The 27,777-nt window shown below is 47.0% G+C and overlaps 3 protein-coding genes, 1 long non-coding RNA gene and 1 other non-coding gene across 15 annotated transcripts in view; 2 read left to right on the forward strand and 3 right to left on the reverse strand.

The window, feature by feature from the left end:
- Nucleotides 1–358: 358 nt before the first annotated feature.
- Atf5 (activating transcription factor 5) lies at nt 359–4,678 on the reverse strand. Its single transcript, XM_078031611.1, has 3 exons — nt 4,450–4,678; nt 2,965–3,258; nt 359–1,735 (listed from the first exon to the last, which is right to left on the reverse strand). The coding sequence occupies exons 2-3, from the start codon at nt 3,140–3,142 to the stop codon at nt 1,038–1,040; spliced, it is 876 nt and encodes a 291-aa protein (XP_077887737.1). The 5' UTR covers nt 3,143–3,258; nt 4,450–4,678; the 3' UTR covers nt 359–1,037.
- Nup62 (nucleoporin 62) lies at nt 4,385–27,424 on the forward strand. Of its 3 annotated transcripts, none has more exons than XM_005336712.5 (2): nt 4,385–4,524; nt 24,709–27,424. In XM_005336712.5, the coding sequence occupies exon 2, from the start codon at nt 24,772–24,774 to the stop codon at nt 26,332–26,334; it is 1,563 nt and encodes a 520-aa protein (XP_005336769.1). In that variant the 5' UTR covers nt 4,385–4,524; nt 24,709–24,771; the 3' UTR covers nt 26,335–27,424. The 3 variants fall into 3 exon arrangements, with proteins under 3 accessions (XP_005336769.1, XP_077887736.1, XP_077887735.1); XM_078031610.1 differs by lacking the exon at nt 4,385–4,524 and adding an exon at nt 4,971–5,105; XM_078031609.1 differs by lacking the exon at nt 4,385–4,524 and adding an exon at nt 19,953–20,049.
- Nucleotides 4,385–27,777, forward strand: part of Il4i1 (interleukin 4 induced 1) — a 38,601-nt gene continuing 15,208 nt past the window's right edge. For 3 of the 9 annotated variants that reach the window (XM_078031598.1, XM_078031599.1, XM_078031605.1), the window contains exons 1-2: nt 4,493–4,524; nt 19,953–20,049. The gene's annotated coding sequence lies outside the window, so the exon portion shown is untranslated. Of the gene's footprint in view, nt 4,525–4,974; nt 5,106–19,952; nt 20,050–27,777 lie in introns of those variants that run through there. The other 6 variants (XM_078031601.1, XM_078031602.1, XM_078031604.1 and 3 more) reach the window with 4 other exon arrangements.
- Nucleotides 13,807–21,074, reverse strand: LOC120888164 (uncharacterized). Its single transcript, XR_005731670.2, has 3 exons — nt 18,798–21,074; nt 18,045–18,151; nt 13,807–17,948 (listed from the first exon to the last, which is right to left on the reverse strand). It is a non-coding gene; the product is annotated as an uncharacterized LOC120888164 (long non-coding RNA).
- On the reverse strand, nt 16,589–16,689 carry LOC120888206 (small nucleolar RNA U13). Its single transcript, XR_005731704.1, has one exon. It is a non-coding gene; the product is annotated as a small nucleolar RNA U13 (small nucleolar RNA).

Below are 27,777 nucleotides of genomic sequence, written 5' to 3' on the forward strand. Positions count from 1 at the left end.
TTCTTTCTTTTCTTTCTCTCTCTTTTTATTTTTGGTGCTGGGGATTGAACTCAGGGCCTTGGCATGCAAGGCAAGCACTCCACCAACTGAGCTATATCCCCAGCCCCTTGTGTTGTTATTTTTTGACATGCATGACAAAGGTCATGGGGGCCTGGCTCCTGTGGTTAACTTTTCTTCTGCTGTTAATGTTAACAATTAAATGGTCTGAATCTAAAAGTGACTCTTTTATTTTTACCAATTGAGTTTGTCACTTTTCTGCCAAGTGTATGCACATGACAACGAACAAAGTCTGTAATCTTTATTACTGTCTGTGCTAAGAGTCCCACTCCCCGACTTCTCCAAAGACGAGACACACAGGTCAGAGAAAACTCCACTTTTATTTCTGCTCACAATCTCCCAAAGGATCACACCCCCTCACCTAGATGCAGCCCCTCCCCACAAACCTTCACAAAACACTGATTTTTCTCCCAAGAGCTAAATGATCCCCCAGTCACTAACAATAGCCATCCCCCTTCCTCCCCACTGGCCTGCAGATCTGCCTGCTCTGTGTATGTGGCTCCCTCCAGGAAACGATTCCCAAGGACACTTGGCTTGCTTTTTCACCTATATTACATGGGTCCCCTTCCCCGCCCCCCACTTGGGTTTTATTTGCACAGTCTCCCTGCATGTCTTCCTGGCCTCACAAGCCTGCTCTGTCTTGTAGTCAGTCCACCCCACCAAGGGCACCTGCAAGAAGCCACTAATTTGAAATTTGAGAGAGCAGGGCTCCTGGCTTCCACTGCTCTGAGCTCCCTGTGGGCTCTGGCTCCTCACTGTAGTAGTGGTGGGTGTCAATGTTGACTAAGGCTAAACATTCCCATGAGGGGCACAAAATCCAGAATAGGCAAGAGGAGACAAGGACAAAAGTGGGTGTGGGGGGAGGGGCAGAATAAAGACAGAGGCCAAGGGATGCAGGAGGACGCCTCCTCCCACCTCAGCCCCAGGACAAAAATGGACCTGAGCTGATGAGCAGCCCCTAGAACCCAAAGGCCTAGCCCCTAGCTGCTGCGGGTCCTCTGGCTGCGGGCCTTATACACCTCAATGAGCAAGTCCTTGACGTACTGGATTTCCCGCTCCACCGACTCAGCCCTCTCCCTCAGCTCCCGGTTCCTCGCCTCCAGCCCCTGGCACTCGCCTTCCAGGGCCTCGCCCTCTGCCCGCTTCCTCTGGCGGTACCTCAGAGCTGCTGACTTGTTCTGGTCTCTCTTCTTCTGCTTGCGGTCCCCTCGGGCAGTAGCAGGATTTGGATAGGGAGTTGGGCGAGAGGACTGAGGAGGAGGAGGAGGAGGAGGAGGAGGAGGAGGAGGAGGAGGAGGAGGAGGCTGCTGCTGAGGTGGGGCCAGGGGCACCAAGCCCACATCCCCCTGTCCAACCTCGCTGCGGCAGTAGATGGCCAGCAGGTCGAGGGTATCCAGGGCAGGGGGCTGGGGGAGGTCAAAAGTGGGGAAGGGGAGGGGGAGGGAGGGTGGTGGGGGTGGTGGGGGTGGTGGTGGTGGTGAAGGTGGAGGGAGGAGTGGGCCCTCAAGGAAGAAGTCTTCCATCTGCTCCAGCTCCTTCTTGAGCAGAGAAGCCATGGCTTCCAGGTCAGGGGGAGGTGGGGAAGGTGGGGGCAGGGCACCTGGGGGTAAGGGAGCCTCCAGGGGGAGGAGGGCTGTAAAGTCAACTCGCTCAGTCATCCAGTCAGAGAAGCCGTCACCTAGGGAGTGGAGGGGGAACATAAAGTGCCCTGAGTTCCTGGGTCCTCCACCCAATCAAGTGATCACTTGTATGTCTGTCTCAGGCTCATTTCTCTTATTCAATCAGTCAACCAACTAAAGTCATCAAACCAGTCAACAAGCCACACAGTAAAGGAACAAATGAACCAGTCAACCAAATAACCAATCAGTCATCCAACCAACCATCAAGGAATCAATCAACTAACCAATCAACCCATTAACTAATTTTAGTTGAAAAATAAAAGAATCAACCAAATAATGACCCCATTGTCAATAAAACAGTCAACCAACCATTTTTTCAATCATCTGGTACACTCTTTCCTGAAGGCCTAGATCTGTAGTTTCTCCAATTTATTCTCTATTCTTAAAAGGCAAGCAAGATCACATCACACCCAAACACACACACACCATTTCAGTTTTCTTCATTTCTCCTTTTTTTGAGACTGGGTCTAGTTCAGGCTAGCCTTGAACTTCTGGGCTCCACAATTTTCCTGCCTCAGCCACCCAAGCAGCTAGAAACACAAGCACATGCTACCATATCTGGCTATTTATTAATTATTGAAAACCCACTATGTGCCAAGCATTTGGGATATAGTAATAGATATGTTAATTTTTGCATCAGGATCCCTGCATATGCTCTTCTCTCCCCTGAAATGTTCTTTCTTTGGTCTTTTCATGCTTACTTCTTCTCATCCTTTAGGCCTCCGTCTATACATGACCTACTTGGTGGTTTCCTGGCTACCTGAACTCTGAACCAGGAGGCTGCTGAGGTGGGGCGAGGGGCATCAAGCACACATCCCCTTGCTCAACCTCCCTGTAGCAGGAGATGGCTAGCAGGTCAAGGGAATCCAGGACAGAGGGCTGGGGGAGGTCAAAAGTGGGGAAGGGGAGGAGGAGGGAACATGCTTGGGGGGGGAGGGAAGGGGGGGGAGTGGGGCCTCATTTTTAAGTGACTGCTGTGTTTTCCACTTCTCCCAATACATCATCTTTTGTCTCTTGCCTGTTTCCCCACTACACTGTGAGCTCCAAGAGGACAGGGATCATGTTACTTTTGCTCCCTGCTTTATCTCTGGCACCTAAACAGTGCCTGGCACATTGTAGGCCCTCAATAAATACTCATCAAATGAACAAGTAAAGGAATGATGAATTCTTCCTTGCCCCCACCCCCAAGCCCCTAGCACACCCCATTCCAATCTCCACCTGCTCTTACCTGCCAGAGGCTCTCCTCCCCCTGGAAGCCCGCCCTCCAGGGCTCCCCCAAGGACCTCATAGGGGCCCAGGGGGGCAGGGGCCAGGGGGAGTTTCCCATAGTCTACCAGCCAGCCCAGTCCGCTAGCTGGGACCAGGGCCCTGTCTAGCTCCAGCCCCAGGGTCGCCAGGAGTGACATGACTGTGGCACAGGCGCTGGGCACCAAGGGCAGAAGAGGTTACACCAACAGCTGGGAGGAGGCTCTGTGGGCTGCTCAGCTGGGCAAAGACAGGCACCAAGGCAAAAGTGGAGTACCTGCACGGGAGACCAGAAGGTATCATGTCACAGTGAAAGGAAAACCAAGCCACACCCCATGCCAATGGGGCTCCTCCCTCCCCCTTCCAAGGGAGGTTTGGAACCAAGTCTTGTCCCTTCTGAATTCTAAATCTGCCCTTTCTTTCCCCAAATTTCTGACTCCCACCCATTCCCAAGGGAATTCTTTTGATTCCCCAAGGTCCACCTCTTCCCCCAATACAGAACCCTAATGGTTTCTCAAGGGAATTACCTTGAGCCCTTCCCACCCACTTCATAATATTCTTCATAAAAAAATTCAGTCTCAGGGGAATTTTCTTCCAGCCATGCTCTTTCCTCTAAAATACTTCCATTAGGCTCAATTCCCTTCCTAGATTCCATCCCAAATCAGTTCCCAGGGGAATTCTCCATGCCCTGTCCCTTCATCAAGGTCACCCACTCCAATTCCACTTTTCTCTTTCAACTTTAAGGCGACTTCGGCTGTCCCCACAAGCGCCCCCCCCTCCTCACAAGGACTTTCCCTAAGTCTTCGCTAAAGCTGTGGACCTAGCTCCATCCCCTTAATGACAGGTGGCTCTACGCCCCGCCCTCTGTACTGTCAATCTAGGCTACTCCGTGCCCCAGCAGATGTCTGCTTGAAATAAGGGAGTAAAACTGGGAGCCAGACGAGCCACGTGGAGACCTGGAGACTGAAAGGGAGGGGCCGAGAACAGCAGCCCAACCCCCACCCCTCGTGCGGTTCTCTCGCCGAGCGTTAAAGCGCATGCTCCGTTCCTAGAGTCGTTCATTGTTCTTGCAGGCCTCAGCCGTCCTGGGGATCCATGCGCATGTGCAACCGTTTATAGCCCACCCCTCATAGTACAGGGTTCTGGTGGGCTCATGCGCAGGAGCACCGCGAGTGGACGAAATCGTTCCGAGTAAAAAAACAACTACCCCTTCTGGAGGCTGGTGCGCAGGCGCAATCGCACGCGGGGCCGACCTTAAACAGCACCTCCCTGAAAGAACTCACCCTCCCCCCACCACTCGGGCCAAGTGCGCATGCTCAGCCGCGCGCCGACGGCCGTCGTCCCTCTTCTGCGCCTGCGCGACCGTGATTCCCTGCCGGCGTCTCCCCACCCTAAGGCCCTGTTGGAGTGCCGCGAGCAGCTAAAGGGCGGGAAAGGCAGTTGAAGAGAGGCGCGAGCGGCTACTCACTCCATGGCTGTGGAAAGGAGAGGCGGCTGCTGCCTCGATTGAAGAAAGACGGTGGAAGCGGAGAGCGTTTGCGCGGTAAGCGCGGAGAGGAGCCGGGGGCACTAACAGGTCGCGGCTACAGAGCCATGGCCGAGGCTACGCGGGCGGAGGCGGCGTCTCGGTAGCGTGAGGAGAGGCTGTGATCAGAGGACGGGGAATGAGGCAACCTCGGGGACTGGGGACAGATATACAGGGGGCGGCGCAGCACGGCCCGCTCGGATCCTTCCGCGCCCCGCCTCCGCGCGGCCCCAACGGGAGGCGATCCGGCCTCCTCTCCTGGATTCACGAATCTGAACCCCAACCCCCAACGGCCTGTGGGGTTCGCGGGTCTACCCCCTTTGACCTGGGGGCGGTCCCCCTCCTTATAACTCTGAAGTTGCCACCTTCCCGTTGACTCTAGGGTCGAGTTCCTTGCTTGACTCCGAAGTCCTGGCCCCCTTTCCTCTTTATGATTTTGGAGATCTGGCCCCATCCTCTACCTCAAACTCGCAACAGTTCATTTCTATAAAATGAGGATAAAAATCAACTCTACTTGACGGACTTCTTTGTGGAAATCAGACTAGGTGATGTCAGCGAAGCCCTAAGCAGAGAGCTTGGCTCCTCCGTTCCTGTTTAAGGTATTTTATTATTAATAACAACTCTAAGATCCAGTCTCATTCTAGGGCCCTCCTTTGCCCCCAGACAGTTGACCATCCAACACCATCCTGAAGATAGTCATTCTCACATCTCTAGTGAAATTGGAACAGAGTGGCGTGACCAATGCTCAGCCCGTTCCTCCACAGAGCTTCAGGTCCCAGTGTTCTTTTCTCCACCCCTGATCACCTTTTAAAGAGAGGGACCATGATAACCATCCTTCATGTTTCTCCTCATGCCTTGGCCCTCCACCAGCCTGGGTGGGTGTAAGTCTTTCTTCTGTTGCAGAAACCCCTTCCTTTCCCACCCTGCATCCAGCTACATTAGAACATTGCACATAGGGTTTAGCTTTTTTCCGTGGCAGTTAAGAAACTGACTTCAAGATACAAAGAAGGTAGGGGAACCAGTGGTGGTGGTGCACACCTATGATCCCAGCCACTCTGGGGGCTAAGGCAGGAGTATTGCAAGTTCAAGGCCAGCCTTAACTTAGGGAGACGCTGTCTCAAAAAAAGAACTGGGGATGTAGCTTAACAGTAAAGCGCCCAAAGTTCATGCCCCAATACTGAAGGTGGGGGGCAGGACTCCGATCTGATCTTTATCACTACAGGCAGATTACTTCACCCTCCACACCCTTTTTCCTAGTTGCATGCAGGATGTCCTTGGAATCTGATCACCTTCCTTTAGAGCACTTTTTGAGTTCTTCTATATTTTCTTGGGCCTGTAGGGGCTATATTATAATGGAGGCAGTATAGTGTAGAAGTTAAAATGATTCTGGAGCCAGGTTATTTGTGTTTAAACCCTGCACCACACTTGCCAGCTGTTATGACCATGACAGTTTTCTTTCATTATGGCTGTTTTCTCTGTAGTTAAAAAGTGATAGTTATAGTACCCTTTAGGCTGTTACGAGGATGAAGTGAGTGATTTCGTCCACATTAAGCCTTTATAGACTAGTGCCTAGCATATAATAGATGCTGCATAAGGGGTTGTTACTGTTATCATTGAGGTGGATATGATCTGTCTTTGCTGCTAACTAGTGAAAACTGATTGCTGGGCATGGTGGCACATGCCTATAATTCCAGCTTACTCAGGGTGCCAAAGCAGGAAGATTGCAAATTTGAGGCCAGCCTCAGCAACTACATTCCCAGCCCATAGGTCTTGTTTAGAAAAGTTACAAAGATATTTCTTCATGCCCTCACCCAGTTTTCCCCCCTTGTTAACATCCTGTATTATTACTAGGACACATTTGTCTCAAACATTAATTAGTGCATTACCTTTGACTAAATGCCACTCTGTTCCAATTTCACTAGTGGTTCCCTAAGGCCTTTGTTTTCTGTTAACTGGGAAAACCAAGTGCAAAAATGGAAAAAAAAAAAAATAAAACAAAAAAACAAGTGTAATCGTGCTTGTTGGTGATCCCAGCTACTCTGGAAGCTGAGGTAGGAGGATTGCAAATTCAAGGCCAACCTCACCAATTTAGTGAGAGCGAGCCTCAAATAAAATAGGGCTGGGAGGTTGTTCAGTGGTAGAGTGCTCCTGGTTTCAGTCTCCAGTACAGTATAAACAACCCCCCCCAAAAAAAAAAAAAACTAGACATGCCCTTTCTCAGTAGGGGAATCTTGTTTCTGGCTATATGTGGCAGGACTCTGGCCCCTCTGTTTCATCCTCTTGTGCCCTTTTCTCTCTCTTAGCTACCTGTGCCCCTACCTAAGCAGTTTGACTTAGTTTTGCTGAGTGGGTGCCAGTTTACACACTTAGCTATCCAGCCTTTCCTAGCATATTCTAGTTTGTAATGGTGAGTTATCAGTGGCTCCCTGCCACCCCAGCTCTTAGAATCCTGATCCCTTACCAATATCTGTTCCTGACCTAGATCCTCTGGACTCAGATGCCTTGACCTCTCCCAGCCTCACAAAGTCCTCTAGGGTCCAGGTGCCCAACTCTTCAGCTCTGGTAGGAGTTTGGAGCAAGGGTGGGGCTGCTGGGGACTCTTTTTCAGTGCGGAGGGGCCTAGCTTGGGAAGTGAGGTGGCAGTTGCAGTCAGGTTGCATCAGCCCTGGCTCCTTGAAGGGGAGGGGGGAGTAAAGGAATTCTCTGGGGACCTCTGAGCACCTGGCAGTGGCTCCTGGGTAGCAGAACTCTGGATAACAACAAGGATCCAGCACAGCAGGGGTGCAAAGGGGGAAGGAGACTAGCCATCTGCAGGACCCTGATAACCTGAGACTTGATGCCAAAAAGGGGCCTCACATCACAGAGGCCCCCAAATTGGCTTTCAGGAAACAAGACTGAAACCTCAAGAGATAAAGGGGGTTGTGCAGAATCAATTACTCCTTAAATAGAGCCCAGGTATCATGGTGCTGCACAGCTTCCAGGACCCCCATGAGACCTTTAAGCCTGGACCTTCAACTCAGATTGCTGCTGCTCACAATTGCCAAATTCTATTGATCTCCACTTGCCCCTTGCCATCCTGTCTGCCCTCGAGAAGGCCCTCTTCACCTGCCCTATTGCAGCAATCTCTCGCTGGTTTCCTAATATGGGTAGCTTAGCCTGATAGAAAACACTCTTGAATTTTGTGTCTGATGGATTAATGTTCTGGTCCTGAACTCACAGCATTTAGTTCTAATTAGGGTTGGAAGCAAAGGTCTGCTGTGCCTAAGCCTCAGCTGCCTTCTGCAGAGTGGGTCAGAGCAAGCCTGCTAGATTCATATCCTAGCTCTGCTCCTCTTTGACCCTTGGTAAGTGTCATTATCTCTGATTATTTCCTCACTCATAAAATGGGGCTAAGAAGACCCACCTCATAGGGTAGTGATGTACGTTAATATATGTAAAATGCCTAAAACAGAGCTGGGTATGTGGGAGGTACCCTCTGAGCATTAGATCTTTTTGGATAAGGTGCCAGGTGCTGGAGGATTAAGGACATGTCACAGGTAAAGCCCAGTTCTTAATATGAACTCAGGGTCTATACATGCTTCTTTCTCTTCCCATTCCCTTTACACTTTGTACTGCTTTCGGAGCCATCTCAGAGACAGATGTTAGTGTACATGATTGATGCCCCAAATGCTTACAGTGTGTCACTAACTTCCTCTTTGCTAGAATTGTTAGTCGCCACAATTCCTAACCCTTTGCAATCACGGTCCATGAGTGTAAATACATTTCTAATGAGTTGCACTTGCACAAAGGCTGAAGAATTTGCTCTCCTGGTCACTGATCAATGCCAGGAAAGGTAACTGGGTCACACAGGCCATGGGGGCAGGGGTTGGAGGTGGGTATCCTGACAAACAAGGGCAGGAAGGCCAAGGCCTGCTTAGCTAGGGAAAGAACAGTGCAGGGGGCTGGGCAGGCAGAGCACAGGCTGCCGCGTGGCCCAGTGGCTCAGAGTCCTCCAGAGCCCCTCCCCTGCCCTCAGATTACCTCAGCCCCTCTTCAGAAGTAGTCACAGCTCTCAGAGACTGGTTAGGCCCATGTTCCTGACCAGCTTTGGCATCTTGAGTGTTACCAACTATATTAGTTTCTTCTTATTGCTGTGATAGGTTGCCACAAATTCAGTGGCTCAGAACAGCACACCTTTACTGCCTGATGATGCAAGAGGACAGAACTCTGTTCTCTGGAGACTCTAAGAGAAAATCTGTGTCCTAGTCCTTATTAGTTTCTAGAGGCTGCCTTATTTTTTGGCTTCTTCCTCTCATCACTCTAGCTTCTTTCATTGTCGTATCTCTTCATTTTCCTCCTCTCCCTCTAATGAAGACTCTGTGATTGCATTTAGAACCTGCCTAGATAATTCAGGATAATTTCTGCAACGAAGATTCTTAATTTAATCATGTCTGCACAGAGTCAATAAGGTAATTGGGGCTAGGACATAGACAACTTTGGGCAGCTGTTATTCAGCCTACATATCCTTCCTCTCATAGTCTGTTTCCTTATCTGGCAGGTAAAGAATGGGCCAGGCCTGGGTGCATCTTCCCTTGCATCTCCACAGGGACTGGAAATGGGAAAAGAACAAGGCAGACTGATGACAGTTGACAGCCTAATGTTCTGGAGCCCAGAATGCCATCACTAATTGTGTGGCTCCACCCCTCTGTGCCATGGTTACCTGATCCGGAAAATGAGGACAATGGCAGAACTCCCTCAGAGGGCAGTGATCAGGGTCAGAGTTAACATATGGGAAGGTCTAGACCAATGTCTGGCTCAGCAAGTATGAGCTGCCCCAAGACAGGGCTATCATAGACCCAGAAAGAGGAGTGGGCCCCCAAAGCACAGGGACCACCTGGAAGGCACAGATACTACTTGGGGACAACCTTTTATACTAGGCAGCAACACCAGACTAACAGTACAGATTTTACAAGAGGGGTTGGAAATCAAGATTTTTTTTTTTTTAATCTAGCATTAACAAGTACTTAAGAAAAAAACTCCCAGCTGACAAATCATGAGTGTGTCTAGGGCTCAGGTTGTGGGCCGTTGTAACCTTCATGTTCAGTGATTTCCCTTTCCCAATTTTGCAATCCTCTCTGGTCATAGCAGAGAGCCATTATACAGAGTCACTGAGAATTGGGATCAGGCCCCTCTCTGCTGGATTTAGGACTGAAAAGGAACAGCGTCTCATTCAGATATGGGCCAACTCTGTGTAAAGTTTGGCAAGACAACACTTGTGAGGAAAAGGTACTAGATGGGAGAAGAAGCTTAGTACCCTGTCTGTTTCTTATCAGCCCTCCATGCCTCATTCAGAGGCCACCAGGACCACATCTTATTGCAGGGAGAGATCCACAGAGGCCCTGGGGGGTGGGGCATCTCATGGAGTGTTAGGAAGGGCTGTGTCAGGTGATTTGGCAGGTTCAGAAAGGGGGGCTTTGCTCTGGGTTGGATGTTTGCACTGTGGAGACGGGAGGACTGCTTGGAGCCAGTGCTGTAGTTTGTTAGGAAGCATAGATCAGCTCTGAGCCAGGGGTGAGTGATCATTTTTGTAGTTTGGAAAGCTTTCATGTTTTTGTCTTTAAGATTTGATTCCAAGAGTGTCTTTTCTCAGTGTACCATGGTCACAGTGGTCTTGTCTGATGTTAGCGTCCAGCAGGAGAGCACTAGGGCCTAGACATTTGGGCTGTTCTTCTGTTTCTCACAGCAGATAATGTGCATCTTGTCAATATGGAAAGGGGGATGAGAGAGCTGACAGGACTGAGAGGCAGCTCCCCTCATTTGGCAGGCCATGATGCATGTTCCCACAGGGGCACTTGGGCATGGAGGGAAAGTATCTGCGCCTGGACCCAGCCAGTTCTCCTGGGCTAGACAGTCTTAATGGAAGCTGAAGGGAAAGAAGAAGAGGAGAGAACCACAATGTGAAGACCTCACAGGACCCCTGGGCTCTTTGCTGTTCCCTCAGCAGTATTGTGGACACTACCTGTGGAGAAGGTTGAGAGTCATAACACTGAGCCTTAGGTCTGCTGGATCAAGTCCTTTGATAACTTTTTCTGACCTTTCTACCTGCCCCTACCATGGAGCAGGAACTCCAGAAACAGAGCAATTGAGGGACAAGAGCAGCTGCTACCCCTCTTGCCTTCTATGCCATGTGGCAGATAAGGTGAATTGAATTCAAACTGGGCTGGAAGATCATGGAGATGACCTAAGATGTCGTCAGAGACTTGACATAGGGTGGTAGTGGTAGGGAGTGGAAAAATGTCATATTGGAAAGCCGGGAGAGGCTTAGTAACGGTTAGAAGCTCAGCCCTGGAACCAAACAGCCTAGATCAGAGTTGTAACCATAGTGCAGGTAAAGCCCTGAAAACAGGACCCAGCACCCAACAGATGCCTTTGGAATATTAGTGTGGTGATTCTACCCAGAGGCCAGGATAGAAACTGTGGTTGGGTCTAGTTCTCAGAATCAAAGCCACCCCACCCCCACCTCTGGTTGCTTTCACCTAGTTCCCTGAGAGGCTTCCTCCACAGTAACCGTTGCTCCCACAGCCTGACTTAGATGCTTTCCTCCCTCCTCACTGACATCACTGCTTCTCCCCCAGGAAACTAGTGTTGAGAGGAGAAAGGCCCAGGAGGGAGCACAATGATGTGCAGTTCTCCACCCACCACCCCCAAAACTTTTTTTAAAAGTTGCCCCTTCTCAGGTCTGTGTCCTATCCAGGCCTTGCTATGGAACCTCCTGATGGCCTGCATAAGTGACCAGTGCATTCAATTCCAGTTTCTTCCTGGTTGAGCCTGTTCTCAAACAGCATTACCAGCCACCGTAAGAGAAAGTGTGGTCCTGTCTTTAGAACAGCCTGACTCCTGCCCACCTCTGCAGCCTCACTGTTACCCTTGACCTGACCTTCCTAGCATGCTGTGGTTATTGGTTGGTTTGTTTAATGTATAAGCCACATCTGCTTCTCAAAGTATACAATTCAGTGGTTTCTATTACATTCACAAAGTAGTGCAACCACTTCTACAATCAATTTTAGAATATTATCATCACTCCAAAAAGAAGCCCTTGGCCATTATCTCTCACTTCTTTTCCTGCCTCTAGCCCTAGGCAACGATAATCTACTTCCTGTTCATATTTACCTATTCTAGACATTTCATTTAGTTTTTGGCTTCTTTACTCTAAATCATGTTTCTCTGTGTGTGTGACGCACGCATGCACCCTGGGAGTCGAATGGTTGAGCTCAATTTTTAAATTGTTAACCTCCCCATGCCCCCACCCTTTTTGGGGGGTGGGCAACAGGGTCTCACTAAATTGCTGAAACTGTCTGGGATTTGCAATCCTGCCTCTGCTTCCCAAATCTCTGGGATTTTAGGTGTGTGTCATCACACCCAGTTCAACATCATGTTTTCAAGGTACATCTGCAATGAAGCATATATCAATGCTTCATGACTTTTTTTTTTTTTTTTTTTTTGGTACTAGAGATTGAATCTTAACCTTAATCTCTGAGCTATGTCTCCAGCCGGATTTGTTTGTTTTTAATATTGCAGATGGGACACAGTGCTTTTATTTTGTGGGGGGGTTTTGTGTCTTTTTTTTTTTCTTTTTGGTGGTGCTGAGGATAAAACCCAAGGGCCTTGTTCATGCAAGACAATGCTTTTATTTTATTCATTTATTTTTATGTGGTGCTGACCTCACACATGCTAGGCAAGTGCTCTACCATTGATCTACAATCCCGGCCCCCTTCTTATTTATTTATTTATTTTTAAACTTTTATCAATTTGTTTTAATATGTTAGTAAACGAATCTTTCATTTTAATTTGTTAAGTATGACAGCAGAATGCATTATAATTCATATTACACATACAGGGCACAATTTTCATATTTTTGGTTATACACTATTTATTTTTGAGACAGGTTCATGCTAAGTTGCCGACAGGTAAGCTTGCTGACTTTGAGCTTGCAATCTTCCTGCCTCAGCCTCCCTAGTCACTAGGATTACAGGCGTGTGCCACTGCACCCAGCATCAGTGCTTCATTCCTTTTTTAGGACTGGATAATATTCTATTATATGGATGTGCTACATTTTTGTTTATCCCTTCATCGGTGGACATTAGGATTATTTCTACATTGGGGCTCTTACAAATAATGTTACTGTTACTGTCCTGTGAAGATGCATGTACAGGTTTTTGTGTGGACACATTCCCGCCCCCCCCGGGGGGGGGGGAGGGCTACTGGGGATTGAGCTGGGGCATCAACCACTGAGCCACATCCCCAGCCCTAATTTGTATTTTATTTAGAGATAAGCCTTCACTGAGTTGCTTAGTGCCTCACTTTTGCTGAAGCTGGCTCTGAACCCTGATTCTCCTGTCTCAGCCTCCCAAGCCTCTAGGATTACAGGTGTGTGCCACCGTGTCTGGCTGGACATGTGTTTTTATTTCTCTTAAATGGTACCTATAGGGTAACTGTTTGACCTCTTGAGAAACTGCCAGACTTTTCCAAAGTGGCTGTATCATTTAACATATTTAATATATCCACCAACAAGGAATGCTGATTACAAGTTTCTCTATATTATTAACAATACTTGTTGCTTTTTTTTTTTTTAATAGAACCACCTTTGTGGATGTGAAGTGGTATCCCATTGTTTTTCTTTGGGGGGGGGTGTACTGGGAATTGAACTAACTCAGGGGTACTCAACCACTGAGCCACTTCCCCAGCCCCCCCCCTTTTTATTTTATTTATTTAGAGACAGGGTCTCTCAGAGTTGCTTAGGGCCTTACTAAGTTACTGAGGCTGCCTCTTGTCTCAGCCTCCCTAGCTGCATTACATGCATTTCAGGCGTGCACCACCACACCTGGCTGTACATTGTGGTTTTGATTTGTGTTTTCCTGGTAGCTAATAATGTCAAGCATCTTATCACATGCTCATCAGCCATTTGTATATTTTCTTTGGCATTCTTTTTGTTTTCCTGTCCCCAAGGCAATAGGCCTTTGCCCATCTGAGCTTTTGCTTAGAATGACATAGTTGACCTAACTTAGACTTGGATTGCCTTTTCTCCACTTTCTATGATCCCTCCCTTCACACATCCCCCAGGGAAAGTTAATCTCCACTGCTCCCAGAGTTTCCAGTAGTTTTTAACAAAACTCTTATAGTATCCAACATATTGCCCTATAGTTTACCTTTCTGTCTTTTATCTCCAGTAACAACTTTTCAAGGACCGGGACCTTGTATCCTGCCTTTGACACTTAAGTTGATATTGAGGAAGCCACTTAATTCTAAAAAGAACATGCTAATGGTGCTTACCTCTGGGGGAAGGGTTGAGAAATAAATGAGCTAGTCACTAAAGTTTTTAGCAGTATGCTTGGCACAAAGCAATCTCTGGAGCTGGTGTGTTTTACTGAGCATTTATTGAGTGCCCACAGTGGGAACATCAGACAAAAAATAAACAAGATCCAAAAAGTAAGGATGTGTTTCATGTGACCCCTGAGTCCTAAGGATAAACAAGGATAGGTATTCAGGAGTGTTGGGGGATGAGGGGATATTAGTTTTGCATAGGTTTAAATTGAGTCAGGGAAAGACCTCACAGTAAGTGACATTTTAGCCATGGCCTAAGGAAGTAAGGGAGGTCCTCTTCAGGGAAAGCAGCATTCCAGAGATAAGGAACCACAGATGCAAACCTTCTGGGGCAGGAGTGTTTGAGCAAGTCCGAAGTATAAGCAGGAAACCTCAAGCTAGACTAGAATGAAGGAGTTAAAGGCAGCATAGTGGACGAAGGCACCTTACATTTATGTGCAAGTTCTTGTTTGAAGACCTGTTTTCAGTCCTGATATGTTTTTCTTTAATCACATTTGAATAACACTGTTTCTTGAGGGCAGTAGCCATGCCATATTGGTTTTGGTACAGAGGGATTAAACCCAGGGGTATTTAACCACTGAGCCACACCCCAGCCCTTTTTATATTTGAGACAGGGCCTCACTGAGTTGCTTAGTTCCTTGGTGACTCTCCTATCTCAGCCCCCAAGCCGCCGAGGTTACAGGTGTGCACCATCACGCCTAGCTGACATATTGTTTTTATTGACTCAGCACAGAGCTGAACCTGTCCTAAGTTTCAGTGGATGTTTGTTGAATGAATGAGGTATATTTGTGAATTATTCAACATATGCCAGCACATGGTGGGTGCCAAGTGGCTGATGCCTTTTATCATTATTTTTAGTAAATACAACTGATACTTTAGATTGGAAATTTTGTAATTTCAGGTGCTTAACTGGTTGGAAGGAAGTGTATCTCTCCAGTACTGCTCATTATTAGAATGAACAGATACAGGAAGGGTGGAGGGCAGTTTGATAGTCTCTGGGAAACTCAGAATGTAGGTAGCCTGCTAGCAATTCTGCTTCTCAGGATCTGTCCTGGGAAAACATCTATAGCTTGTGTCAAAAATGTGAACAGGATACTTAGAAGTTCTAAGTTTCCATCGTAAAGGAATAGATAAAATGTGATAAGTCTCTACAGTGCTCTGATTGACAGCATTAGAAGGAATTAAAATCAAACTGTAGAATGATGCTTTACAGTATGACGATCTATGTATTAGCAAAGACACATAAAAATGTTCTGGCTATGACTGCATACAGATAAACAGAGGAAAGATACACAGCAGGTTTTTGTTTGTTACCAGAGATTGAACCCAGCAGTGCTTAACCACTGAGCCACATCCCCAGCCTGTTTTTATTTTTAAAGAGGGTCTTGCTTTAAACTTGTGATTCTCCTGCCTCAGCCTTCCAAGCTGCTTAGATTATATGCATGTGCCACTGTGCCCTGCTACACAGTAGCTTTTTAACAGAGGTTACCTCACAGGTGTTGTGGCCCAGAGTGTAAGGTAGTGGGTAGTGTTCAAGGGAGGATTAGTTTTATCAGTAATGGCTCTGAAAAATATGCCTAAAGAAATGACTTATCAATTATATAGTTAAATTTTAAATGTTAAAAATGTCGTTGGGTGAAATTTTTTCAGTACAATAAAGAAAACAATCTTAGCAAAGAGGTAGGGTCCCAGCACTAGAGCATTCCTCAGATATCTTCCAGTTCTATTATTTTTACATTAAGAGTGGTGGTTCTAGACTCCTTAGGAACAAGGCATATTGGCATGGACCTGTACTTGGGAGGTTGAAACAGGAGGATCATTTGAGCCCAGAAATTCAAGACCAGCTTTTGCAACATAGTGAGACCCTCTGTTTAAAAAAACAAAAACAAAAAACAGACCAGCACAGTGGCACATGCCTATAATCCCAGCGGCTTGGGAGGCTAAGACAGGAAGATCCCGAGTTCAAAGCCATCCTCAGCAAAAGTGAGGCACAAAGCAACTCAGACCCTGTCTCTAAATAAAATACAAAATAGGCTGGGGTTGTGGCTCAGTGATCGAGTGACCCTGAGTTCAATCCCAGGCACCATCACCTCCCACTCCCCACCAAAAAAAAAAAAAATTCTTAAGATCTATTCCTGTGATTGTTTCCTGGCTTCTTTACCATGTATGTCTAAGCTGATTGGCGTTCCCATGGGGAAAATTGCTATTTGTCCCACCACCTGAGCTCCTTAGGTGCAGCTGGGCCTCAGGAGTAGGAAAGAAGATATAATTGCTAATTAGTTGTGACTTCTTGGGAAAGAGTATTTTTCAAGGGAAAGAGGGAAGAACAGAAGGTTGAGGACCTCGAAGAATCCAAGAGTCATTTAGGTACCACTCTATGCAGCAGGTAACAGACATAGTTTGGGAGCCTCAGACAGGTCAGTGCTTCTCTGATAAACTCAATTTCCTTTTCTACCCAATGGGGAGAACAGGCCTGCTAAGATAAATTAAATGAAAAAGTAACAGTGCATCTAGTTTCTTAGATACAAACAGACTACAAATTGTGAATTTGCTTGAGTGTACAGAAAACCTCTAGAAAGAAGCACAGAAAACAACTTGTCTCCAGGAGCGAAAGCTAAGTGGCTTGGGACAGAGAACCAAGAGTATTCCTTTTTGTACCTTTTCTTCATGAGGACCTGCTCATAGAATTAACAGAGTAGTTTTTGTTTGTTTGTTTTAATTTTATATGTTAGGTAATGTGTGCATGTTATGCAAGGTTTAGTGGAAGATACATCTCACAGAACGTGTGAACACTCAATCATCATACTTAGGAACAGAAAAGATCAAGTTTGTCATTTTTAAAGCCCATCAGTGTGTCATTGAGGTGGTTGAGAAATGGGGCAGGTATGGTAAGGCCTCTATGGTAGGTAGCATGCAGGAACACATGAATGTTTCAATGGTAAGTGTCTGAACATGCTCTAAAGATTTTTGTGATTCATTCTGGAGAAAAAAAGATGAAACACAGCCTAAGCCACTAGGATCTCCTGTCAGGAACCAGGATGAGTCTGCCTGGTGGAACCCTCTTGTGGCCTACTACCACCCACACTCATGCTTTGGTCTAGCCCCACAGGCCTTTCTACTGCAGAACCTGCCTGGCAATCCCTGCCTTTCCTCTGAATTGCTTTCTCTTCCAAGAGCATTGGCACCTCTGCTTTGGCTGAGGTCTTAATAAGGTGCTTCTTGTTCATCAGTTGGTTTCCATTCTTGAAATCAGGCTCTGAGCTAATCTGACCCTTGAGGCTTCTAGGGTTTTCTTTGACAGGAGAGAGAGGGAGAAGCTCATTCAAAGGATATTTATGATAAATGGATAGCAAGTCCTATTTGACATGCTGGGTTTGCTGGCTGGTGATATGCTGCCCAGTGAATATGCCCAAATGGACAAAAGATGGAATTTTGGACAGGTAATCCCTCCAGAAACACAGGTAGCAAAGGTGCAGGCCCATCACCAATGTGGTAGGGCAAGTGAGGGAAGGTGATGCCCAAGAGTGAGTGTGTGTTTATTTTTCATTTTGAGACAGGGTCTCACTAAGTTGTCCAGGCTGGCCTCAAACTTGTCATCCTTCTGTCTCAGCCTTCTCAGTAGTTAGGATTACTCTTCCACAATTTTTATTATTTTTTTGATAGTGGGGATTGAACCCAGCAGCTGGGCTTAACCACTGAGCAACATACTCAGCCCTTTTAGAGATAAGGCCTTGCTAAGTTGCTGAGGCTTGGCCTTGAACTTAGGCACCTCCTGCTTCAGCCTCCCAAGTTGTTGGAATTATGGTTGTGCGCCACTGTGCCTTGCAGGAACAAGCCTTTATTCCCCTCTGTGTTGTCATCACCTTACTCAGGGTAGTACTGAGTGAATTATTAAAGTAAACAATTCAGGTAAAGTTAAGTTGGAGTGGCAAAACAACTTAAGATGGAGGTGAGTTTGTAGAACTGAGTGATGGTTGGCAATGACAGAAGAGAACCATGGTTCCCAAGCTGGGGGGTGGGATGAATCTGTGGGTCACAATCCCAGGTGGGTCTTTCCTCAGCTCTCAGATGGTAGGAATGTTCTGAAACACAAGAACAGATATATGAGGAGTGGTAAGAGGACCAGTAATCCAGGTGAGCCACAGGTTGCTTCAGCTGTGCCATCCAGCCCTGAGCACCTGGTGCAAGCATTTTCTTCCGCTTTCCCAGGCGATGCACCACTTCCTTAGTTTGAGTTCCTCTTTGCTTCCTCTGGCGCCCTTGGCTTCTCTTAGGAAAATTCTCCCTGATGGTAAAAATGGAAATGCCTGTGTCAGAGTTCAAGCTAACTTGCATTTGTGAGAAACTTTCCAAGTCTTGGCTGTCAGTGACTTTGTTTATCAAAGTCACATTGTGCACATTTTTCAAATTGTGATTCTCTCACCTCTGTTCTTAAAGAGTCCCAGGTCAGACTTTGAGCTCTCAGCCAGACCATTGCCCTTGCCTTAATCTAGTGCTCCCTAATTTCTGGCCATAATAACCCCTACCCCTTACAGTCCCTGTGGCTCCCTCAACAAAAAGTTTAAGTTACCAGACTAATATTTATGACTCTGCTGATTTCTCCTACCACATCTTGTGTAACTGTATGTCCTCAAGACCACCCTCAGGCTCAGTGATTCACTACAATTCACCAAGCTCAGCAAAGCTGTTATACTTGTGGCCAGTTTTTTACAGCAAGAGGCCACAAACTAAAATCAGCCAAGGGGGGAGGTGCATAGGTGTGAAGCACAAGCTTCCAGGTGTTGCTCCTTTTGTAGTTCATAGACAGCATTTAGTGCTCCCGGCAACAACATGTGGCAGCACATGTGGAGTACAGGTGCTGTTTGACTTAACATGATGCTGTGTCCTGAGAAAATCCATCATAAGTTGAAAATGGATGAAGTATGCCTAACCTGAACAAGCTGGTTTAGCTGCACTGCACACTTCAGATTACTGTCATGATTGAAGGGTTGACTGCAAGCAACCCCTGGTTGGCTGCTGTCCAGCATCTCAAGAGAGGATCATTCCATGTGTCACCAGCCTGGGAAAAGAGCAAAAGTTTAAGTACAGTTTATGTTGAATTCATATCACTTTTACACCATTGCAAAGTCAAAAGAAGTTGTAAGTTGAACCAGGCATGGTGGTGCAGGCCTGTAATCCTAGCAACTGAGGAGGTTGAGGCCAGAGGATCACAAGTTCAAGGCCATGCTCAGCAACTCAGCTAAGCCCTCAATAACTTAGTGAGACCCTGTCTCAAAATAAAAAATAAAAAGGGCAAGTTTTAAGTAGAACCATTGTAAATAAGGAACTGTTTGTAGTGTTAACCAGGGAAGCTCACCTGAACCTTGGTATCTAAAGTTCTGTGGGGGATCAGTTCCACTGGCAAGGAATATCTTGCACGGGTGCTCTCACGTCCAATGAGGAGGCCCACAGAACAGGGTAGATGAGAGTGTGGCTGTGGAGTCAATATTCAAGACCTTCGGAGACCAAGCAGGAAGCAGGTCTGATTTTATTGCACAGTTTCCATATATACTCAGGCAGTAGCTAAGCAGATTACAGGCAGCCACCAATACAATTTCTGCTAACTGTCCTTGCAGCGACCATTCAAGGAGTGGGCCATGGAGCAAGCACAGGGATTACAACACATGGCCTCACACCCAGGGCTGTGCCTGCCGCTCACATGCCTAGCACAAGGGGAATGGCCTGCCACTCAGACGCCCTTAACATATACCATCTATGTAGTACTCCATGCATTTGTCCCTACAATATCTTTATGGATAAATTTAGATATTCAGTGCTCAATGTCCACTATAAATCATTGTTGGTGTGGACTACCTGGAATGGCCTAAGGCCACAGGGGAATCAAGACACTTTATTTTTTTCTAGGGTCTTAGAGGTTCTCTCCTAGGAGCTGGGCAAGAGCAAGTCTACTTAGAATGTTTACGGTCTACACAGCTCACACCTGCCAAGTCAACCCTTCACTGCACATCCACTGCCCCTCTTGCCACCCCAGATCCCTTCACACCCCAGATCCACCTGCTGTTTCAGGCTCTGTTGTGTTTACACAGGATCTTCCCTGACCTGGATGACCTCCCTTCCCTACCCAGCTCCTGGTTGGCCCTGACAACCCTGATTCTTTCAACACTCCCTGGAACCCAGGCCAGGGTAAGAGCCTCTTCCTTGTTCCTATGACATGTGCCCCAGCCCTGTCCCCACCTGGAACCTGGTCCTGAAGCTCACATTTGACATATCTCTTGACCACCTTGATCGCAGGAGCCATGGCTTAGCTCACAACTCTGGCCCTCATAGTCCTTATTGACAAGATGGACCTACCCTGAAGTTTGCTTTCAGGAGTGAATAATAATCTGTCAGAAGCATGTAGAATAGGGTTGGATCAGCATGTGTGCACCACAGGAATAGATCCTGGCTCCTATAGTGTTGGAAAACTGATGGAGCACTTAATTAGTGGTGAGCCATTACACCAGTCAAGCCCACAAGTTTTTTTCTCTTGTAGTCTACTAAGATTGTTTTTTGTTGTTTTCCTCTCCATAGTACTGGGTGTTTTAACTCTGAACTACATCCTAGCCGCCTTTTTTTGTTTTGTTCGAGACGGTTGTATTAAGTTGCCTAGGCTGCCTCAAACTCTTATGATCCTTCTGCCTCAGTCTCCTGCTTCATTGGGATTATAGTCTTTTTTTGTTTTGTTTTGTTGGTACCAGGCATTGAACCCAGGGGCACTCAACCACTGAGCCACATCCCCAGCCCTTTTTTATATTTTATTTAGAGACAAGGTCTCACTAAGTTGCTGAGACTGGCCTTGAACTCAATGATCCTTCTGCCTCAGCCTCCCCGGCTGCTGGGATTACAGACGTGCACGACCGCACCTGGCTCTTGCAGTCTTTTAATAGTAGTTAAGAACTTTTTATAAATATTCTTTTGAAAAACTTAGCTTCAACTTATTAATAGCAAAAGCTCTCTCAAACTGAGTTCTTGAGAACTGAGACATAAGTTAGCCAGTCAGCTATTTTTGGCTTCTAATAACAAACCCAACTCAAGGTGGCTCAGTGTGGTCTTACACAAGAAGGTCTGGGAGCTGAGACATCTGCCATGGCCTCTGGAGAATGAAGGGACTTTTTATGGGGAGGGCAGGGGAATACCAGATAAAGAACCCAGGGGCACTTAACCATGGAGCCACATCCCAGCCTTTTTTTTTTTTTCCCCCCCATTTTTATTTAATTAAACTTATTTATTTTGTGGTTCTGGAGATTGAACCCATGGCCTGCCTTGTGCATGCAAGGCAAGCACTCTATCACCTGAGCTATATCTCCAGCCCTGCCTTTTTTTATTTTTTGAGATGGTCTTGTTAAGTTGCTGAGGCTGGCCCTGAACTTTGTATCCTTTTGCCTTCTCTTGAGTCGCTAGGATTACAGGCATGTATCATCGTGCCCAGCATGAAGGAATCTTTTAGAGAATTTCCTTAGGATAGCTTTGTAAAAATTCCACCTCCAGAGAGTTGACCTTTGACCTGGCAGTTTTGCATGTTTTGAGTGCTCCCAGGTAGTGCCCCTGGGCAGCCAGTTGAGATCTACTGGCTTAGACTAGGCCAATCCAGCATGGTGACCGTGGGGACATCTCCCACATGGCTATATGGAAAAAATAGGGGATTATGAGGAAAGCAAAGGATACAGTAACAGGGATGAGGACAGCTGTAGGAGGTTTCTTGTGACTTAAGGTAGGAAGAGATTCCCAGTTAACACATCCAGAAATGAGAACTGTCTTGGAGAGAAAAGAAGAAATAGACCCTTCTCAGTTGTGACCTTGTTTGTTCTTTACGGAGTGTGGAGATTGCTTTTGTTACCTATAGGGGAAACTAAGGCATAGAAAGCTTTGGAAGAACTAGTAAGTAGCATACACAGAATCCAAGCCTTGGTCTTTTCTTTGCATCTGAAGACTGACTTTGTGCCTGAAAGCAGAAAGTATCCTGGAGCTGCACTACCTCAGCTGTTTTCGCTGAAGGGAAAACAAGAATATGAGGGTGAGATGGAAGCAGGGGTGTTTGCCTATGGAGCCATATGATGGAGTAGGAATAGAGGAGTGTGAGGTATGTGGCCTACTGTAGCATAAGAATTGTTAGCCCTGGGGCTGAAGATGTAGCTCAGTGTTAAGTGCTTTCCTTGCATGTGTGAGGCACTGGGTTCCCCAGCACCACATAAAAATAAAGAGGTACTTTGTGTTTATCTACAACTAAATAAATATTTTTTAAAAGAATAGGGAAAAAAAAAAAAAAGAATTGACAACCCATTTCCACCTCGGCCTTTTCCCCTAACTGTGCACAAGGGCCAAAATCCTGACCTCCCTCCCATGACAGTTATAAAGTTAGCTGAGGGTCTTGGTGAGGAAAGTATAGCATAGTGCTAACTACACAAAGTTGTTAGAGTTGGAGTCAGCTGCCCCCAGAAAGCTCTAAGAATTGACATTTGTTGCCCAAGGATGCACTGAATGGTGTTAACAAACTGAATTCATACTAAACTTGAGGTCAGCCACACCCAGGGTCTTTTACGGAAGAACTTACACAGCTGGTGTTTACGGTACCTCCCAGTCCCTTTTCTCACCATCTTCCAGAGGTATCCACAATGTGAAAATGCAGTTTTGTTTTTGCCTTCTGGCCACAGTGATAGTGAGCACCCTGGCTTGTACCCTTCCTATGTTGGCTGTACCCCAGATAGTACCTTACTTTTCCTGAGGAGAGAACTGAGCTCAGAGTTTTGCTGAACCTTGTTATCCAAGGACAGGAGAGTGACTTGAGTCCCACCTTGGATCTACCAGGCATCTTCTACTTCAGAACCATATTCGTTTCCTTTGACTGCTCTCACAAATTACCATAAACTTAGTGGCTTGAACACACATTAGTTCTTGTATAGTTCTGCAGGTCAGAAGTCCGAAGTTAAGTTTATAGGGCCAAATCACAATATGGGCAGGCCTGGTTCTTCTAGAGACTGCAGAGGAGAAACTGTTTCTCTGCTTCCATCATCACATGGCCTTCTCTTTTCCCATCAAATTTCCCTCTGCATCCATCTTATAGTATCACATGTGGTTACGTTCGGGGCCATCTGGATATCCAGGATAATTTCCCCATTACAAGATTTATTTGTTTTTTGGTTTCTCTTTTTTTTTTTTTTTTTTTTTTTGGTGTGTGTGTGTGTGTGTGTGTATGTTTGTTTGTTTTTTTAGTCTTTTTTGTTGTTGTTGTACTGGGGATTGATTGAAACCAATTTTGAGATAAGATCTCACTAAGTTGCTTAAGGTCTTGCTAGCCTCAAACTTGACTTCTGCCTCATGTATTGCCATGCCAGGCCCCATTACAAGATTCTAAATCATATCTACGTAGTCCCTTTTACTGTGTATGGTGATGTACTCCCAGTGGACACATTGGAGGGTCATTATACTGTCTCCCACACCAAACTGTATTGGAAACCAATTAGGGGTCCTTACTTACTGCCTACCTAGAAAGATTATACTCTTATGCCTTGACCAGGCCTGTGTGGTTTACACATGCCGCCTTTAACTAGGCTGTGGTCCCCTCCTATCTGGTCTAGGGTCCCCTTCCGCATCATCTTTGAGGCACAATATGACAGAAAGCCAGCCTAGGATGGCTTGTTTAATTCATTAACTCAGTGTATCCCATTCAGATTGTGATTATAAAAATTGGCTGTGTGAGTCCACTAGTTCCTTATAATGAATTCATACTCTGTAATTTGGTTCTTTCAAAAACCAAGGCCTGAAGGTCATGTGGCACATATCTGTGATCCCAGCTACTTAGGAGGTTGAGGCAGAAGGATCACAAGTTGGAGGCCATTAATACCTTAGTGAGATCCTCAGTAACTTATTAAGATTCTGTCTCAAAATAAAAAGGGCTGGGTGTGTAGCTCAGTGGTAAACAATCCTGGGTTCAGTCCCCAGTACCAAAATAAAATGAATGGAGATGTTCTGGCCCTGGGAGCTTCTGGGTTGTTCTTTATCCTTCTCCCTTCTCTCTCCCCAAACCCATCACTCTGTTGGCAACTCATTGTTTCCCACTGCAGATGGCTAAGATGCCCAGGGGAAAGCCTGGATACATACCCACTGTGGCTACATCTGCAAATAAAAGAAGTTATTGCCTTTTAGCCTGGTGGAAAATCCTAGATTGGCTGACCACATCTCACTTTATTCCTGAGCCAGTCACCACATCCAGAGGCATTTAGTTCCCTGATTAAGCATTCAGGTCTCACACCCATCCAAGAATAACATAGGCTCCAGCCTGCCCTATGTCCCCTGAAGTTGTGAGGAATGTGCCAGAGCCAACCTCTCAGCAGCATGAGCCAGATCAGTTCCCAAATGCTCTGTTTATAGCCAACAGGAGAACCTCACTGAGTCCCACCCTGGGAACAGGTCCCAAAGGTGTTATTTTGTATCCTCCTAGTTTCATTCACTGGAAGTGCCTCCATTTGGACCTCCTCATGGGGGCTGAGTTCACTTGAGGGTCGGTCTCCCACTTTGTCCCTACAGTGGAAGGCTCCCACTGTCCTGAACATGTTTGCACACTACCCAGACACACATAGCTTGTAGCACCTGAACTCTTGGAGCATGGATTAGTGCTTCCTTTGCTAGTTTAGCAGAGTCTAGTTAGGGTTATACAGAAGGAAGAGGAAGGGTTGCTGCCTATTTTGTAATTGTCTAGCCCCACCACCCTCCAAACCAAGCATGCTCCATCATGCCATTGAGGTTGCCTTTTCATAACTGCCATCTGATCATGTTGCTTCCTCTGCTTTAAAAATCTTCCCCAAGGTTGCAGACGCTGTTGGATTTGCTTGGAAGCTGGAGTAGCTGCTGCCACCAGAGTCTGGAGTCATGAGCGGGTTTAATTTTGGAGGCACTGGGGCTCCTACAGGCGGGTTCACATTTGGCACTGCAAAGACAGTAACAACCACCCCTGCAACGGGGTTTTCTTTCTCTGCTTCGGGCACTGGAGGGTTTAACTTTGGGACTTCCTCACAGCCAACTACAACCACCCCTTCAACTGGTCTGTTCTCACTCACTACCCAAGCTCCAGCAACACAGTCCTCAGGGTTCACATTTGGAACAACTCCTGCCTCTGGAGGAACTGGCTTTTCCTTAGGAATCAATGCTCCAAAGCTAAATTTGAGCAATACAACTACCAGCCCAGCCACAGGGAACCCCAGTGGCTTTTGGCTTGGCAGCAGCACCCTTACCAATGCCATATCAAGCACTGTTACCTCCAGCCAGGGGGCAGCACCCACTGGTTTTGTGTTTGGCTCCTCTACCACCTCTGCAGCCCCATCCACCACATCTGGAGGGTTCTCCTTCACTGGTGGAAGCACGTCCCAGACTGGAACCTCTGGTTTCAACATTGGCTCCGTTGGCAGTTCTGCCCAGCCCACCGCACTGTCTGGATTACCCTTCACTCCAGCAGCACCAGCAACCACTGGAGCAGGGACCACACAGCCAGCTGCTCCCACACCCACTGCTGCCACCACCAGTGCAGGGCCTACTCTCTTTGCCTCAATAGCAACTGCTCCCACTTCATCCAGCACCACAGGGCTCTCCCTCTGTGCCCCAGCAACCACTGCCGGAGCTCCTGGAGCTGGTACACTGGGGTTTAGCTTAAAGGCTCCTGGAGCAGCTTCTGGTGCCTCCACAGCAACATCCTCTTCCAGTACCACCACCACCACCACCACCACTTCTACTGGCTTTGCCTTGAGTTTAAAACCACTGGTGCCAAGTGGGATCCCCAGCAATGTACCAGCTGCTGTGACAGCTCCACCTGGCACCAGTACAGCTGCTGGAGCAGCCACCTGTCCTGTGATGACCTATGCGCAGCTGGAGAGCTTGATCAACAAGTGGAGCCTGGAACTGGAGGACCAGGAACGGCACTTCCTTCAGCAGGCCACCCAGGTCAATGCCTGGGACCGCACCCTGATTGAAAATGGGGAGAAGATCACCAGCCTGCACCGGGAAGTAGAGAAGGTGAAGCTGGATCAGAAGCGGCTGGACCAAGAGCTTGACTTCATCCTATCGCAACAGAAGGAGCTGGAAGACCTGCTGAGCCCACTGGAGGAGTCAGTCAAGGAACAGAGCGGGACCATCTACCTGCAGCATGCTGACGAGGAGCGTGAGAAGACCTACAAGTTGGCTGAGAACATTGATGCACAGCTGAAACGTATGGCTCAGGACCTCAAGGATATCATCGAGCACCTGAACACATCTGGAGGCCCTGCCGACACCAGTGACCCTCTACAGCAGATCTGCAAGATCCTCAATGCACACATGGACTCTCTGCAGTGGATTGACCAGAATTCAGCCCTGCTGCAGAGGAAGGTGGAAGAAGTGACCAAAGTGTGCGAAGGGCGTCGCAAGGAGCAGGAGCGCAGCTTCCGAATCACCTTTGACTGAATGCAGGCCTCTTCAGGGCCATGGATTTGGGGCAGCGGGATGGGGGTCATGTTGTGTTTCAGTGAAATAACTTTCTTTCAAATTACTGTGCTGTTGAGAGAATGGTTCTGTGGTTGGACTTTTCCCATTAGCAAATAGGAAATATTCTGAGTCCTCTGGTCCAGGCAGCAACATAGTGGGTGGTTTTTATGTTATATTTGTATCTTTGGCCCCTCTCACCTACTACAATCACCCACCTCTTCCTTCTTGTTCCAGCCAAGTGATGGAGAAATGCTCATTCACTGAAGAACAATCTATTCCCTATCCAGGGTTTGTGTTTGGCGGCCACTCTGTCCAACTCAGTCTTGGGTGTGCTGAAAAAAGACTAAGGTTACTCCCTGTCATTTGAGGAGATGGCAGCCTGGTCTTGGAGTGCAAGACGTATGCTCATGAAAATTAACCACCAAGACAAAAAAAATGGAACTGACAATGGGATAGAGAGTTTCAGAGGAGGAGATGGTCCCTCGGGGTCCACAAGGGATGATAAAAGGTCAGAATTCACACCCAGAGGCCTCCCTTTGCCTGGTTAATATGCATGTTCATCCTCCAGGACTTGCCTTAGGCTTGCTACCTCCTGGAAACCTCTTGATTGTGCAAAGCTGGGTTAGGTAACCATCCTGGGGTCCCCTTAGGACACCGAGCTAGCACTTCACACTGTATTGTGTTGACTGTGTGCTTCTCTATCTCACCATTAGATTGTGAGCTCCTGTGGGCAGAGACTGACTGTCATTCCCCTTTGTGTCCCCATCACAGTCCTGTCACATGTTCAATAAACAATGAAGATAAAACTCAGCATGTTACTCTACAAAAGTACCTGTTAATGTGTAATATGGCCTGAGTTGCCAGAGGCAGCCACAGACTTGGTTCTGCTCTCTTCCCATTGCCAAAGTTATGCTTAAGTCATGGTAAGATCCAGTGTCTTGAAGGCCAAAGCCAGTTAATTGGTTGTATTCCATTGTCTTTCATATCTTGTCTTTGTAATTTGCTGCATTCTTTGAAATACCTGTGATGGTATGTTGCTTTCCTAAATAAAGTGTATTGTGAAATAAAATCTGCTGTTTGGGTAAATATTAGAAGGAGAGAGTTGCTTTTCAGTTTGAAAAGCAGAAACAAGCAAAACTACACTGTTTATAGACACCAATCAATATGTGATTGGACCTATGGTGAGGAAGTTCAAGACAGGCTTTCTTCTGGTGGGACAGTTACTAGAGGTGGAAGAGCAGCACCAAGGCAGGGTCCATATTTTCTATAGAATCCTGTCTTGAAATAATGTGTGAGTGCTGTTATCCGCCACCATATGTAAGACACCACCCCGGCGGGTGTAAATATCATAGTGACATCATAGACTGCATTCCTCTCTGTCACAGGGCCAGCTGTGGGATTAAGGTTATGCTTCAGTGGTGA

This window comes from Ictidomys tridecemlineatus, chromosome 15, assembly GCF_052094955.1.
Source record: "Ictidomys tridecemlineatus isolate mIctTri1 chromosome 15, mIctTri1.hap1, whole genome shotgun sequence".
Taxonomy (NCBI): domain Eukaryota; kingdom Metazoa; phylum Chordata; class Mammalia; order Rodentia; family Sciuridae; genus Ictidomys; species Ictidomys tridecemlineatus.

Excerpts from the sequence above, each read along its gene's own strand:
- Atf5 (XM_078031611.1), bottom strand. The coding sequence starts at position 3,142 with ATGTCACTCCTGGCGACCCTGGGGCTGGAGCTAGACAGGGCCCTGGTC. Across the intron at positions 1,736-2,964 it reads GGGAGGAGAGCCTCTGGCAG|GTGACGGCTTCTCTGACTGG; the intron begins GTAAGAGCAGGT and ends TCCACTCCCTAG.
- Nup62 (XM_005336712.5), top strand. The coding sequence starts at position 24,772 with ATGAGCGGGTTTAATTTTGGAGGCACTGGGGCTCCTACAGGCGGGTTC.